The sequence below is a fragment of the Urtica dioica genome, chromosome 10, assembly GCF_054948205.1.
Source record: "Urtica dioica subsp. dioica isolate 48M chromosome 10, U.dioica_male_clone48M_v1_H2, whole genome shotgun sequence".
Classification (NCBI taxonomy): domain Eukaryota; kingdom Viridiplantae; phylum Streptophyta; class Magnoliopsida; order Rosales; family Urticaceae; genus Urtica; species Urtica dioica.
The window spans coordinates 19,830,792-19,846,657 of record NC_142765.1 but is presented as its reverse complement, the minus strand read 5'-3'; the positions used below and the strand labels follow the sequence as shown (position 1 = coordinate 19,846,657).

Here is a 15,866-nt window from a genome sequence, read left to right as displayed (position 1 = left end):
GGAGGCGAAGAGAGAGAGAGAGAGAGAGAGAGAGAGAGAGAGAGAGATTTATGTCCATGTCAACGTGTTTCACGAGCTCACTCCCTCCAAAGTCTCGTATATACCTAATAATTTGGGAAATCTAAAAGAAAAAAAAATTGTTTTAAGAATGTGTAAATTTGTTTGAACATTTATTGACATTTTGTCTTTTTATTGACATCAATGTCAATAGATCTTCAAACGAGTCTGGGAAATTCTTTGAAGATTTATTGACATCAATGTCAATAAATTTTTTGTTCAATAAATTTTCAAAGAATTTTGTATGTTAAAAATTTATTAACATGCATAAAATTTATTGACAACGATGTCAATAAATCCTCAAAGAATTTTCAAGAATTGTTCGAAGATTTATTTGCATTCATGTCAATAAAAAGCCAATATGTCAATAAATCTTCAAACCAATTTCCAAATTTTTCAAACCAATTTTTTTTTAAAAAAAAAACTTAACATACCAAACGAAAAATGGTATCTAACTTTGCTTTTGTGATCATTAAGTAAATAAAAAAAATTAAATGCAAAAGAAAATAAAATGACATTTCATTAAGGGTATTTTTGTACTTACACATATATGAAAGTCATATTTTTGGATTAATTTTGACCTATTGGATTTTGGTCCTAAAATATTGAGAATGTCATAATTTAGGAATAATCTCAAATCTTAAAAGAAAATATTAGCTAGATGGCTGGTTTAGCATGCTAGAAAGATTATATAGAAATTTAGATAACTAGCCAGTTTAGACGTTTGAGATTGTTATATATCCAACGTTTGGAAAAAATTTGGTAAATAGCCAAAAACATAACGTGACATTTTTTTATTTGCCCTTTCTTTGAAATAAAATGGTAGAGTATTTATTTCAATTTAAACGTGTAAATAGGTGGATGTGGCTATTTATCAAATATTTACCAAACGTTGGTTAAATAATAATCTCAAAGTATAAATATGGGTATATACTTAATGGACCCAAGATTATACGATGTCTAAGCATATAAAATTTGCTTTAACCCGCTTTTATTTATTTAGACCAAGGATTGAAATGTCGATGGCCGATTTCGTGCCGATGGCCTAAAAAAACGGAAATTACGGTGGTCGATGAAAATTGAGATGGAAAAAATGTGGAAATTTGAAAAAATTGTGCCGACGGAAATTTCAATAAAACACGGAAATGCCGACGGAAATAATGTTTCATAATTCCTAATATAACAAATAAAATCCATACTTCAGACACGTAACAAAATTAATTTCAAACACATACATAATAAGTTTAAACTCCAAATTCAAGTCTCCAACACACGTAATAATTTCACACATCATAAAAAGAAACATAAAAAAGGTCCAAAACATATAATAGGTTCAAAAACGAAGATAAGTTCAAAACACATACTAAGTTCAACATAGATAAAAAAGACTCAATAGTAGGTTGAGTGGCGGTGGAGTTGATAATAACCACCGGTTCGTGCTTGGAGATCACAATAGTCAGCCCATTAAAATAAATTCGGATTCTATCAAAACAACAAGAAATTCTAACTTTGAAATTTAAATCTCAAACATAAAATAAATTCGGGTTCTATTAAAAACAACAATAAATTCTAACTTTGAAATCTAAGTCTTAAATATCAAATAAATTTGGATTTTATTAAAAAAAAATTGAGAAAAACATATGTAAACCACACAACATAAATACACATCTTTCATTCAGCAAGATTTTTTCCAAAAAAATCAAAACGATTCGATTTCATCACAAACGCAAAGTGTCGGCATAAAACAATGGGAATAACACGGAAATGTCGCCGAAATTACTAAGAAATGATGGAAATATTGTTGATTTTGCACAGACGGCATTGAAATAATGTGGGCACGGTCGAAATTCAGGGGAATGTCGACGACAAAAATACGCGAAACGACAAATGGTCATTTTTGTGTCGGTAATGTCCAAAACTCGAAATTTCGACGTCATTCCCCGAAATTTAATTCCTTGATTTAGAAGGATTGAGCAATATTTGAATAGATACAAGGATAAAATGGAAGCAACAAAATTTATTTAAAAACTGAAATCTTAATTGATTGGGATGATCACGTTTTTATCCATTCACATTCTTCTTTAAATGGGCTTTCTTTCCATCCTAAACCGGGGAAGGTCCACAAAACTATATTTAAATTAAAGATGGTAATTCCTGCCATACCTCGAGTTTTTAAATATTCCATATTTATCTCGTTCTTTTTGTTTTCAGATGAACTTGCCGTTATTTTAAATGATACTGCAAAAACTAAGAAAAATTTAAACAAAACTGTGATCAGTAATAAAATTAAGTCAAATAAAGTTGTAAACAACAAAATAAAACTACGGAAATGAGATATTCTCGGAATAAGAATAAGAGCTGAGATGTTTTCGTAAAACATTTTAAAACGAGGTAGGTTGTCTAATTTCCACTCCTTCCATGCAATTGCTACTGCATTTCACTTTCTTCGATTCCTCCTGTCTTCTTCGTAATTTTATAAGGGCCTCTTTTCCAATATATAAATTTATATTTATCTATATGCTTCCCTATATAAATATGTTATTCACTAACTAAATACACAATTTCGTCAAACTCGTTTATATTGAAATGTTATAATTAAAGTGTAAGAAACTCGGTGATAGTCATCAACTAAGATAAAAACAATAATAATAAGAAAAATAAAAGTGAGTTTAAATTGAGAGATGGAAACTATATGCCAGAGAAATTCATAGAAAGTGGTCCATAAATTGAAAAATCCCATAAACATAAAGACCAGATTTTGAATTTTTGGGATTTGGACACATATATTAATATCTTGATTTCTTTTTGTTTTGTGCTCCATAACATTGTCAATAAATTCATTACTATTTTCATGATAAGTTTGGTAATGTAAAAAACACAATTTTTACAATTTTTTTCTGTTCAAAATAGTAATATTCATGTAAAAACTAATAGTAAATTTAACTAATAAATCATATATAAGCACACGTGTAATGTGATCAGTCTCCCATCCATCCCGCAGCCGACTAAACTTCACATATTATCCAGATAAGTTGTTAGGAAAAATCAATTACATAAGAAGTATTAAGAAAAACATGATAATGTCAATGTTAATTAGTAATGTATAATTATTGGGTAGTCATTAAGGGGCGTCTTGATGTGAAGATCTTTGAACGATGGGACTGTGGGATGATGGCGAGCTACCCTTATGAGATTGGAGCCATTAATCGAATTTAAGATCGAACAATAGCCAGTGGCAAATATGTAAATTAGAGGGACTAATACGTAAATCAGTATATGAATAACTTTTTGAATCGCACCAATGGAGTAATGATCTCTATTGTCTCATAAAAATGTATAGTGAATGTGTAGTACATGCATGCATTTGAATTTTGAACATAGAAGGTCTTATAAAATGTTATGTCACCACTCTTTGGACCTTCCGATGTGGCCAGTGGGCTCTCAGCCGTTACTGATGACGTTTAGGAGTCGGGGAAAATATGAATTAAACAATTCTAACGCTTTTCTCGAAGAAAATAAAAAGTGGTAATATGCATATATGTCATGGCGCAATTTAGATATAGGACCCTTCTATCATTTTGAAGCTGAAATTAATGTGAACTGCAGCAATAAAAAAGTAATAATAGGAAAAATTAGGGAAAGAAAGGATTTTGATTGCTACTTTATGTAAACAACGGGCTTTTTAAGACCTTACGAAAATGACGGATTTTACCTTTTTAGGATAAAAAATCCTTATTCAACGTGCTCAGTATACAAACCAGATCTACGAGATGCAAAAACGCGCCGAGTTCATCACCGCCACGTCGGAGCTTGAACGTTTGTGGGAGGCCGTCTATGTGGCTCCGATAGTACTCTCCGTCCCCGCCGACGAGTAGCTCAAATTTTCGTGGGAGGCCGTCTCCATCGTCATCGTTGCTCCGACGCTCATCTCCGTCCTCAACGATCGATTCCGGTGGATTCGACATGTGATATCAGTGTATTGTATACAAACCAGATCTACGAGATGCGAAAGCGCGTCAAGCTCCGCATCGTCACGTCGGAGCTCGAACGCCCATAGGAGGCCGTCTCTGTTGTCGTCGTGGCTCCAACGCTCCTTTTCGACGCTAGCAGTATACAATAGTCACATTATCAGTATATTGTATACAAATATCCATGTCGTCTCCGTAACTTCGACGTTCCTTTCTGATGCTAACAGTATACAACAATCATATTATTAGTATATTGTATACAATATCACATAATCAGTACTCTATATTCAATAACCAGTATGTGATTAAATGTTTTTTTTTTTTTTTTGCAAAATAGCCAACTAAAATGTTTGATTGCTAAATAGCCAACGTTTCGTAAATTTTATGTAAATAGTCACGGCATTTTATTTGCAAGCGCAATTTTACCAGAATACCCATAATTTTAATTCCGGCCCATTTAAAAAAAAAACTAATCAATCAGTAAAGATTGCGTAAATCAAGGGCATTAACTAAACAAATCCACTACCACACTTATAACCGATTCGACCTCATTTCATTTCAAAGAAAAAAAAACGACGGTCGTCCTCACCCCGTTCATCCAGCGCCCCCACTCTGTCGTGACGATCTCCAGTGCTTCCTCTCTTGCACGAGGCTTCCTCGACGCAGAGGACGGACTCGGCGGTCACTTTTTCAGAGTAACGAACCAGTCCGGTGGCAACCATTTTTTCCGACGAGCCAACATTTGTCTCCGATCTGTGAAGCAAGTCTTCGCGTCTTTCAAATCCACATCTCTTCCTTCAGACCTGGGTGTTCCATCATGACAATCTCTATATTCGCTTCTCTTGCAAGAGCCTTCCTCGACGCGAAGGACGGACTCGGCGACCACATTTTTCGAGCGACAAACCAGTCCGGTGGAAGAGCCAACCTTCATCTCTGATTCGCTACAAGTCTTTGCGTTTTAGAATAACCATCGTGTAAAATACTACCAATTAAAAGATACTTTCAAATTTTGAAAATCAATTAATCATGATTTTCAAATCAGTTGCTGTAAAAAAGGGATTTAATTGACAACCGATTATATGTTTAAAATTTGAAAGAAACCATAAAAAAATTCAAATTTAAAAGAGTTTCATTTTGTCATACGTTTCAGATTTTTTATTTTTAGCCATTCTACTTATGTGACACATTGTTTATACCATTTTTACCCTTATTAATTAGTTAATATAATTTATTTTCGTAATTAATAAAATATAATTTATTATTCAAAATTCTTAATTATTAGGATCTCTGTTATCTATTTTTCTCTCTCCATTTTGACGTTTACATACACTCTCTCTCTCTCTCTCTCTCTCTCTCTCTCTCTCGTCACATTTTTTAGTCATGGACAAAGGTTAAAAACATTAAAAGCGCAATTAATAATCGTTAATAACTGTTAATAGGTTTTTGCTTTAACTAATAGTCGGTAATAACTGTTAATAAGTTTCTACCAAAAATCTATTACCAGTTATTACCAACTATTAACTGCGATGCTGTTGTTTTCATACTTCCGTCATGGCTAAAAATGTAATGAAGAGAGATAGAGAGAGAGAGAGAGTATTTAGGTATAGATAAATTATTTTTATTTAATTTATTTTTGACAAAGAATGAGGAGAAAAAATAAGCGTAATTTTGTCTTATTGCATTAAAGATTGGCTAATTACCATATATTACTAAAACATTGGCTATTTTACAATTCTAAATTTTAAGTAAGCTAGAGCGCTCTTAAATAAAAGATATATGATAGAGATTTATATGTATATATGATATGCTACTGCTTAAATTATATATTTATATTGTATTTAACCGTATATTGTATACACTAAGTTTATTGGAGCGACAAAAGAAGTCACGGCCGAAAAAAAAAAAAAAAAAAAACTTAAGAGCAATTGAGAAATAAACGAAGTAAGGGCAAAAACGACCATTCACATTTAAAATTCACTATTTTTGTAATGTAAAACATTCACCGGTCGTTTTTGCAAAAAAGAAAAAGAAAAAAAGAAGACAACAACAATCATTAAATGTAATTTCCGCTATATAATATATATAACAAACAGTCTGTTTACGAGACTCGATACGCACCGCCGTGTTGCAAACTTTGTGGCCCAATCCGTGCGTGGGCTAATATGAAAAGTAAAGACAAGGTGGACCAAAAATCACATTCTTGTGGCCCAATACGGTCCCCACTAGTGACTTTGTCTCCACTCTTATTAAGTATTCATCTTAATTCTTTTTTTAGCTTTATAATCCTTTATTTATTTATACTATGTTCTTGACTATAAAACTAGGAAATTGTTGTTATTATTCTGAATATTATTATTTTCCTACAAAGGGAGATGCAGTAAAAAAATGATGTATGAACTCTAAAGAGTAAGAAACGACATCAATTAATAATGTTGAAAAGTATTGTACATTTTCTTTCATCTTAATTCTATTATTAGTATGGATATTTAGTACCAAAATGTAGTAGTTTTAGATTTTAATATTTAAATAATATAATTGAGTATACGGGTCTTCAATCCCCATCTTTTATGGCTTATTTGAGCATCGAAAATGACGGATTAGACTGCATTTTTCTTAGCGTTTCAGTTTCATTTGCCCACCATTAGCTTTTGTAATTCTTCTTCTTCTTCTTCTTCTTCTTTTTTTCTTTTCTTTTTTTTCTTTTTTTTTTTTTTTAAATTATCAAAAGCTTTTGTATCTATGTGCAGGGACTACACGTTTCTGCCTTTCTGCAAGCAAGTTTTTCAAATACTTTATTGTCTAAATTGTGTATAATAATACATAATTAAATAAATTAGATATTTTAAAAAAATACAAATAATACCATTTAAGCTTCAACATTATATATTTTTACATTATATACATATAGTAGTGACGATGAGATAATTGAGTTTGACAAATCCATAAAATATAATCTATACGTAGAACTAAGGAGCTAAGATTTTTACAAATTTCATTCATGGTAAACCATCACCTTCTATATTTTTTTATATTAGAGTGTTTATTATTGTTAATATATTTAATATTAATACTAATTTCAAATAGAACAACGTCAAACATTTATAAAGCACGCATGTTTATACTAAAATGTGTTAACGCCGTTTTTGGTTCAACGTTTAGAAGCGTCTATAGTTTGGTCTAGGGCCAGCTCTATGATCACACATATATTGAGATGTAGCGAGATCTTACGCTTATTGACTTTGCCTCATCAAAAGTGATTTCCATGTTCATCACGTTCTTTGGGATCTTCGACTTTGAGTCTTTCGGATCTTTGAGTTCGTCAGATTCTCAAAGTCTTCGGATTTTAGGGCCTTCGAATTCTTTGAATCGTCTCCGAGTCTTCGAGTTCTTTGTATTCTTCGAGTATTCGAGTCCTTCGTGTCCTTCGAATCTCCAAGACTTTGAATCATTCGCGTTCTTTGAATTTTTGAATCTCCGTGTATATTTTCGAGTCTCTGAGTCTTCGAACCTTCGTATTTTCACCTACAAAATGAGAAACATAAATTAGAGGGATGCAAAGAGTTTTACTCAACATTGGTCTAATTATATCATATTAAGGTGGATTTTTTCAAGCTCTTTTTCAAGATTCTTAGATAGATAATTGAGGTGAGAATGAGGCAGAGTGTTCCTTAAATCAAGAATAACTTACATTGAGTGTACATGGATGAGCTATTTATAGTTTTTTTCGGTTGAGGAATTGAGTTTGAGGCAAAAAGAGGTTGACAACGTGCTTCTCTTTGCAACATAAGGTAGTTGACAACCTTAATATTGAGTTGGCAGCAACATTAGAGGTTGACAATGAGATTAATGTCGGCGGTAGAAGTTGCCAATGTCTTCAAGTTTGCGGAATTCCTGGTTGGCGGTGCTTGGAGGCTGGCGGCCATCAAGAGGTTGTGGCGCTTGGAGGTTGGTCGTCATCAAGAGTTTGTCAGTGAAAATCAGATTGGGAGCGAAAGTTAGGTTGAGTTCGAAAGTCAAATTGGCAGAAAAGTCAGGTTAGTGGCAAAAACATGTTGGCTGCAAAAAGTCAGGTTTGAGGCAAAAGACATGTTTCAAGAGTTCTCGCTTGTAAATTTGTTTAGAGTAATTTGTTTGAGAGTTTTACTTGAAGATCTCGCCAATGAGTTTGACCCAAAGACTTCATTCATGAGTCTATCTTGAGAGCCTGGCTCGAAGTTTTCTCTAGGACTTTGGTGTTGTTAGGAATTCTTGCCCACGAAAAGATGTATTTGTAAATTCTCGCTAAAATATTAATAAAATAAAGTTTTGACATTTATAAGTTATTCGAATCGAAAGCGTTATTTCTTATATATTAAGATTTATCAAACATTCATCAACACATAGTCTCCGTATCGAACTGAGTCACATGCACGACATCTGAGCTTGAGCGGTGAACTAAAACAGGTCGATGATTGGTTCATGTCTGGGTAGCTGAATCTGAAATCATACATGAGGAACACAAGTGAAGGTTGATCACTCAGTGGGAGCATTCTACACTTGTGGTAAGTGTACGACTCGGACAGGTCTTGGTTGTAGATGTGTCGTTTAAGGACCGTTATGACACACTAACCGATGTCACAAATGATAGTCATAGTGAGACTTGATCTAAATCTTGAAGTGATCATGGATACTGGATCATGTTATCGCACTCTTTGACTCATTCGCTAAAATGCCACTATCATGCTAATCACAGCTTATGTCTTGGGAGTTGCGGAGCATGGTTCGAGTGGGAAGTAATTTACAAATATGGAATCTAGCCTTCCTAAAAGAAGGTAAATTTTCTCTCACATAAGGGTTGATTTCAGAACCGATAGATTGCGCGCACTTCAGAAGTTTGTACGTTCGGAAGAATCTTTCGCTGGGGAAGCAACAATGCTTAGGGCTTATAGGTGTCAAGAAAAGTATAACGGAATAATTGACTTTTCTCGACACGGGCTGAACCTGGAGGATCTTGTTCATGAATTGACTATATTAGTGGACACTCGTCACGATGAGTAAATATAATTCTAGTACCAAGTAGGATTCAGTCTTGGCTTGCAAGGTGGAGTCTGACCAAGATTAGACAAATCGATGTAGAAAAGAGAAATGACTTTTTCGTCTTTTAATTGGATTTGTTAAGCTTCTAATACTAGGTCCATAGTTCCCGATTCGGCTCTGATAAAAGTGGATAAGAACTTTCGAATAATAATGCTTTCATTATTATAATCTCACTAGCTGTAATTGTGATTGACAACATCAATTATAAAATATGGGTATTTACAGAATTAAATAATTATTTATGATGGTATTAATTATTTATTGTTTGATCAAGTAAATAATTAATCAATTACTTATTTGTTTATTGTTAGACCAAATAAATAAATAGATAATTGAGTTTTAAGCAATTGGACATTGCACATAATGAGGTGGACGATTTTTTTGGGATTCGAGCACAAGATTTGCGCCAATCCCCCCTTGGCCGTGTGCCAAAATTCGTTCATGGTATAATTGCTACTTACCAATTTTTTCTCTGTTTAGTTGTTTAAATAAAGGAGAGAGAATAATATTTAAAATGAAATAAGATATTGTCATTTATTCTCTCGCATAAATATTTAGAGAGAATAATATTTAAAATGAAATAAGATATTGTTTTTTATTCTCTCTCATGAATATTAGAAGAGAATAATATTTAAAAGGAAATAAGATATTGTCATTTATTATCTCTCATGAATATTATGAGAGAATAATATTTAAAAGGAAATAAGATATTTCTTTTATTCTCTCATGATTAAATATTCTCTATTTAAAAAGAAAATAAAATCTCATAGATATTGATCTGATGGCTAAAAGAGAAAGTAGGATTCATGAGATGAGATCCAAGGGCCAAACTTTGATTCACTAGTGTGAACACAATAAAATGAAAAAAACAAAATTTGGAAACTACAAAAAATATATCATTTCCACTACTATAAATAGGGAGTTCATGAGAATGCAACACACCACACTTTGTGCTTCAGAAATTTCGACCAAGAGCTCTCCCTCTCTCTCTTGGCCGATGCCCCTCTCCCCTCTTGGAACTCCGTGATTCGAATCTCATAAACACGGTGCGATATAAACACCTCGTTATAGAACGTAGTGAGATAAATATTGTGCACACTCATCTTTCTTATTCATCTCAGAGATTACGGTGTCATCACTGACGAGTTTAGAGCGTCGAGGAGCTAAAGATTGAAGATCGTCTTTTAAGATTGAAGACGGAGGAGTCAAATCTTGAAGATTCAATAGCTGATCCGAAACATGTAAGTATTACTGAATCTTTGAACCTTGCTCTCATTGGTTGCTTGACATTGCTTTCATGAATAATTAATAAGTAAATCTAGATCTTTTTAGATAACCATAATATTAATTAGCTCTTGTTAGTGTAATTAATCTTTTTCACTTAATATGGTTATCAAGGTGCAATAATCACCAACAAGAGTTGATTCGAGGACTTTGGAGTCGACTCAAGTACTTGACTAAAAAGTTGAATCATGGAGGCGTTGACCCGACTTTTTGAGATTCAACTCGAGAATCTTTGAGTTGACTCGAGGACTTGATTAATGAGTCAACTCGAGGACTTGATTTGAAGTTAACTTCATACGTGATTCGAGCACTTGATTTGGAATCGATTCGAGGGTTTAGGGATTGATTCGATGATTTCATTCGGAGTCGACTCAATGAGTTAAAAGTCAACTCCAAGATTTTGGCAAAGAGTTAATGTGAAGATTTGACCTCATGACTTGAGACTCGTCTTGAATAAATGTCGTTTTTAATAGGGGTATCGTTTTTCTTTGATAGAAAAATGACGATAACACAATTAGTATTAAATATTGATATTATTAATTATAAGTTTTGTATATTGATGTATGAGAGACATATATACACATCATCAAATATGAAAACTCTGTTTCCTGTATTTTTATTATTTTCTTCTTACATATATCGCTGAACAGTTTATGTGTCGAAATCGGTCATCCATATCTTTCTCTATTTAATAATTTCTTTAAGATGCGACATAAGTTAATTCGGTACCTTAATCCTTGAATTAGAAACGAATTTATTTACTGAATCGGCGCAAATCGTTTCGTGTATCGTACACGTACCCTTCTTCATAAACATATGGGAAAATAACACATTTATACCCTGTGTTTTAGTGAAATGTCGAGTTCAACCTTCGGTTTTCAAAAATATCGAGTTCATACCCTCTGTTTAATTAAAATGACGAAATTATACCATCTGTTTAACTAAAATAACGAAATTATACCCTGAAATAGACAACAGTGTCACGAATATTCTTTTTATTGACTTTTTATTGACGTTGACTATAATATTTATATATAAACACCAATTATCTTTATTCATTCGCGCCATATATGTAATTTATTTAAAAACTAAAAAATAAACAACAGTCTCTCAATCGTGAAGAACACAGAAAGTGGCAAAGGGGTACACATCGATAGTTGATAGTCATCAAAATGGCATATTCGAACAGAGAATCCAGGATTTAGAGTTACAATTCGAACACGGAATGAAGTCATATCTTAGGAGGTATGAGTTTTATTATTTAATTTCAATTTAAGGCTATTTTTATTTCAAAATTGAGAATTTGGAAGTTAGGGCACTGATTTAGATTTGATTTGGTTTTTTTTTTATATAAGAGTTATTATCAATGAAAGGGAGATTTGTGACGCTGTTATTCATTTCAGGGTATAATTTCGTCATTTTAGTTAAACAGATGGTATAATTTCATCATTTTAGTTAAACAGAGGGTATGAACTCGACATTTTTGAAAACCGAAGGTTAAACTCGGCATTTCACTAAAACACAGGGTATAAATGTGTTATTTTCCCTAAACATATCTACTTAAAACAAATTATGTATAAATTAAATTAAATAGGGACGGAGAAAAACTAAATAAGAGAAGACAGTTTCTCAACAAAAAAAAAAAAGACAAAAAAACGAGAAGAGAGAGGAAAAGAAGCGCATGATAGTAACTACTAGAGAATAGAGAAAGATAAAAAGATTCACCATTTTTCTCTCTCCTCTCTGTTTTTTTTTTTACCTCTTTCAGTTCTTATATCTATCCCCATCAAACTCCCTCTTCTTCTTGCTAACAGAGAAGAATCTCAAACCCAGAACTCTCTCGCTTTCTCTCTCTCTCTCTCTCTCTCTCTCTCAAAACACCATTTTCGTTTTGTGTTCTTCACGGTGTTGTCGTTTTGTCCTCTATTCTGAGCGATGGGTGTGAGCAGTCGGTGTTCCCACACTTCTCACATCACAGAGATCATCATCACCAGTTTTTTCCGTCATAAGCTTTAGTTTTTATCCACTAATTTTATATTAAAGAAAAGTATAGAAGAAAAACTCGCTTCTGTTAATATTTTGGGGATAAAAACTAGGGCACGAACACGAAAGAAAGAGCGATCCTGGTGAAATTGAACTGTCATGGCGAGTGGTGCGAGAATCTACGGAGGTGCTGGTGGATCTTCGAGCCTGGGTGCTTTGCTTCAGAGTCATAGAGCCGATCCTCCTCTCGATTCGCTGTTCCTCACTGGCTCTGGTAATTCGCGTCGATTATCATCTGTTTTCAGGATTTGAGTTCGTTTCTGTTTGATTCGTGTTCATAGTTTGTTGGAAATTGAACTTTCTGATCAGCTTTGGCTCTCTCGTAGCTCACATCAATCATCATCAGTTCTCTTTTTAGGATTGATTTCATTTCTGTTTGATTCGCGTTCGTAGTAACTTGATTTAGCTTCGAAATCAAACTTTCTTCATTGGTTAGTCGATGATTCTGAGAGGATTTTTATTAATTCATTCGTCTATTACAGGATCAAGATCGATGGTGAGCTTCGAGGACGTTCGAGGATCGAACAAGCCGTTCTTCCGCTCGTTCGGCGTGGTGGACGATGGTGGTCTGGACGACGATCTGGAGGAGTATTTCACGGAGCACCAGGCCGGGAAGAAGAGGCGTCTGAGCGTTGACCAAGTCCAGTTTCTGGAGAAGAGCTTCGAGGTGGAGAACAAGCTCGAGCCGGAGAGGAAGGTCCAGCTGGCGAAGGACCTCGGGCTCCAGCCGCGCCAGGTGGCGATCTGGTTCCAGAACCGCCGCGCTCGGTGGAAGACCAAGCAGATGGAGAAAGACTACGATGTCCTTCAGGCCAGCTTCAACTCTCTCAAGGCCGATTACGAGACCCTCCTCAAGGAGACCGATAAGCTCAAAGCCCAGGTATATATATATCATATAACCCACGACTTTTCAATTGGAAACACCTGGTTGGTTTGTTTGTATTGCTAAGCTAGAATTGGCTTTAATTGGTAAATCTATGCTAAAATTGGAGACCGATAAGCTAGGAGCCAATGTAAGCTTTGGTTTCTGTTTGTGTTATGTTATTATCAAGGTGACCGATAGGGTAAAAGCTTTAGGTAAAACTCAATCACCCTTTTTTGATCAATTACCCTTTGGTCAGGTTCTGGAGCTCTCGGAGAAGAAGAAATCAGCGGAGGGAGAGAAGGAAAAAGAGAGCTCCGAGGTGTCCGAGAACTCTGATAAGTCTTCTGGAGAAGAAGAAGAAGAAGAAGACGAGGAAGGCGTAGAGCCGCCGGAGAATCCGGTCGCGGATCGGTCGGAGGAGTTTTCGAAGGTCTCTTCGGCCACCGTCGAAGACGTGAGGAGCGATATATTCGACTCGGACAGCCCTCTGGAATTTGGCGGCGTCTTGGAGAACGGAGATTCGTCGAACGTGTTCGAGGCCGACCAATCGGATCTGTCGCAGGACGAGGAAGACAACTTCCGGTACATCTTCCCGAAGATGGAAGATGTGGACTACTGCGACGACCCGCCGCCGGAGAGCTCGTGTAATTTCGGTTTCCCGGTTGAGGATCACCATGCTTTCTGGTCCTGGTCTTATTAAAATGTTTTATTATCATACTTGTGGTAAATTATATGTGTTTTTTTTGTTTATGTGCAAAGCATGTTAATAAGTAAATAAATTTTGTAGCAATAAATGTGATCAAGACGCCCCCTATCCAGACATGGTGTGGTGGGTTTTGGTTTTTGGGTCAACCAAGATGGTGGATTTTTTTTCCCCTTATTTATTTATGTTTTTATTTTTTGCAATCTTGGTCATGCAATTTTTATTTTACTTCTTCAGGGGTTTTTAATGTTCAATATGAAATTTCTCCTTTTGTTAGTTGGCATTTGGCAATGCAATTGAATAAGAATTTTGTCCCTTTTCTTCTTTTGTCTAAAAGTGCAAATTTTTATTGATCGAGAGAATTATATTTCTGCCAAGTGGCTTTGCCTACGATGGAAGTGGGGACTAAAAAAACTGTACTAGTCTTTAAATTGATGTGATTTTGTATTTTGGACATATAAGTAAGAACTCGGCTAAGTTTAAGTACAACATAAAAGGATATATTATTTTAAAAGAAATCTCAAAATTAAAACAGCAGAAACATCAAGGTTATAGGTTCAAGAACCAACAATATAAACTATTTATAAACAGAAACGCTAGTTGACTTCTTAATTATTTATGGTGAGCACAGGATCAGAAAATCTAGCTACGTTTTCGTGTGCAAAGATTCTTTTAAGCATTAACGTCTTAAGCTATCTTTTATTTCTTTGATTGTTTGTGGGTGTCAATTTCATGATGAGTCATGCAAAGCTCACTTTATTGAATTTACTGCTCCAAAAAGTTGTTTTCCATTGTAGCCCCATCTCATAAACTTGTGTCTTCTTCCTTCAAAATAAAAAAATAAAAATAAACTTGTGTCTTCCATCACCATTTTATATCTTATTTTATTCCTCCACTTTGGAACCAAAAAGTCAGGGTATGTAAGTAAAGTTGAAAATCATGCTCTCAAATCACTGTTCATATCATAATGCTATTTAATGTAAGTTATTTGTGATTGTCATAAATTATTATAACATGTGTAAATTTAAAGTTTTAGCATTAATTTAGGGACCCCCTATCTATTCTATGGCATACACAACATTAGTATAAGTATAGTATAGTAGTAGTAGTATACACATGAATATACTATCTGTATACACATAATATTTTAATGGTTCTTTGAAATATATTGTAAAATAAAAAAATAAGTTAGCATATATTTTTACATGCTAGCAAAAAGACCATTATATATATATATATATATATATATATATATATATATAAATTACTTTGCAGCCTCATTATTATACATTATTTAAAAAAAACTTATTTTAGCCCATCCTAACTTCGTTCATTCATACACACACACACATATATATGAGAAAATAACACATATATACCATGTGTATAAGTGAATTATCGAGTTTGTACACAGAGCCGACCCAAACTCACCCGAATTCATTAAGGGCCCTAGGCAAATTAGTACTTTGGGGCTCTTCGATAATAGTAAAAATTTAAATATAAAAGAAAAAATATAAAAAATATAAATATTTTGGGCATATATATAATATATATTTAAAATTTTGGAGCTCAGCCCAATCGGAGGCCTAAGGCACCGGCCTTGCTCGCTATAATCAGGGCCGGCTCTGTTTGTACACTCTGTTTAATTAAAATAACGAAATTATACATGAAATAGATAATTGTGCCTCAAATATTATTCAACTTTTATTTAGTATTTTTACAGTTAGAATATAATTTAATTAGTTAATCATAAAGTCCCCACCTAAGAAACAAAACCAAGTAGTCTACTGAAATGTGGTCCTCCATAGATGTTGATGTGCCTCTACTTATCTCCTCGAGTAATCAGATTCATTCTTAGCCTAAAGCCAAA

At 33.9% G+C, this 15,866-nt stretch overlaps 1 protein-coding gene across 1 annotated transcript; it reads left to right on the top strand.

Moving 5' to 3' along the window:
* The first annotated feature begins 12,177 nt into the window (after positions 1 to 12,177).
* Positions 12,178 to 14,323, top strand: LOC149383815 (uncharacterized). The gene is made up of 3 exons (XM_089628579.1): positions 12,178 to 12,642; positions 12,911 to 13,308; positions 13,550 to 14,323. The coding sequence occupies exons 1-3, from the start codon at positions 12,528 to 12,530 to the stop codon at positions 13,991 to 13,993; spliced, it is 957 nt and encodes a 318-aa protein (XP_089484705.1). The 5' UTR covers positions 12,178 to 12,527; the 3' UTR covers positions 13,994 to 14,323.
* Positions 14,324 to 15,866: the final 1,543 nt, after the last annotated feature.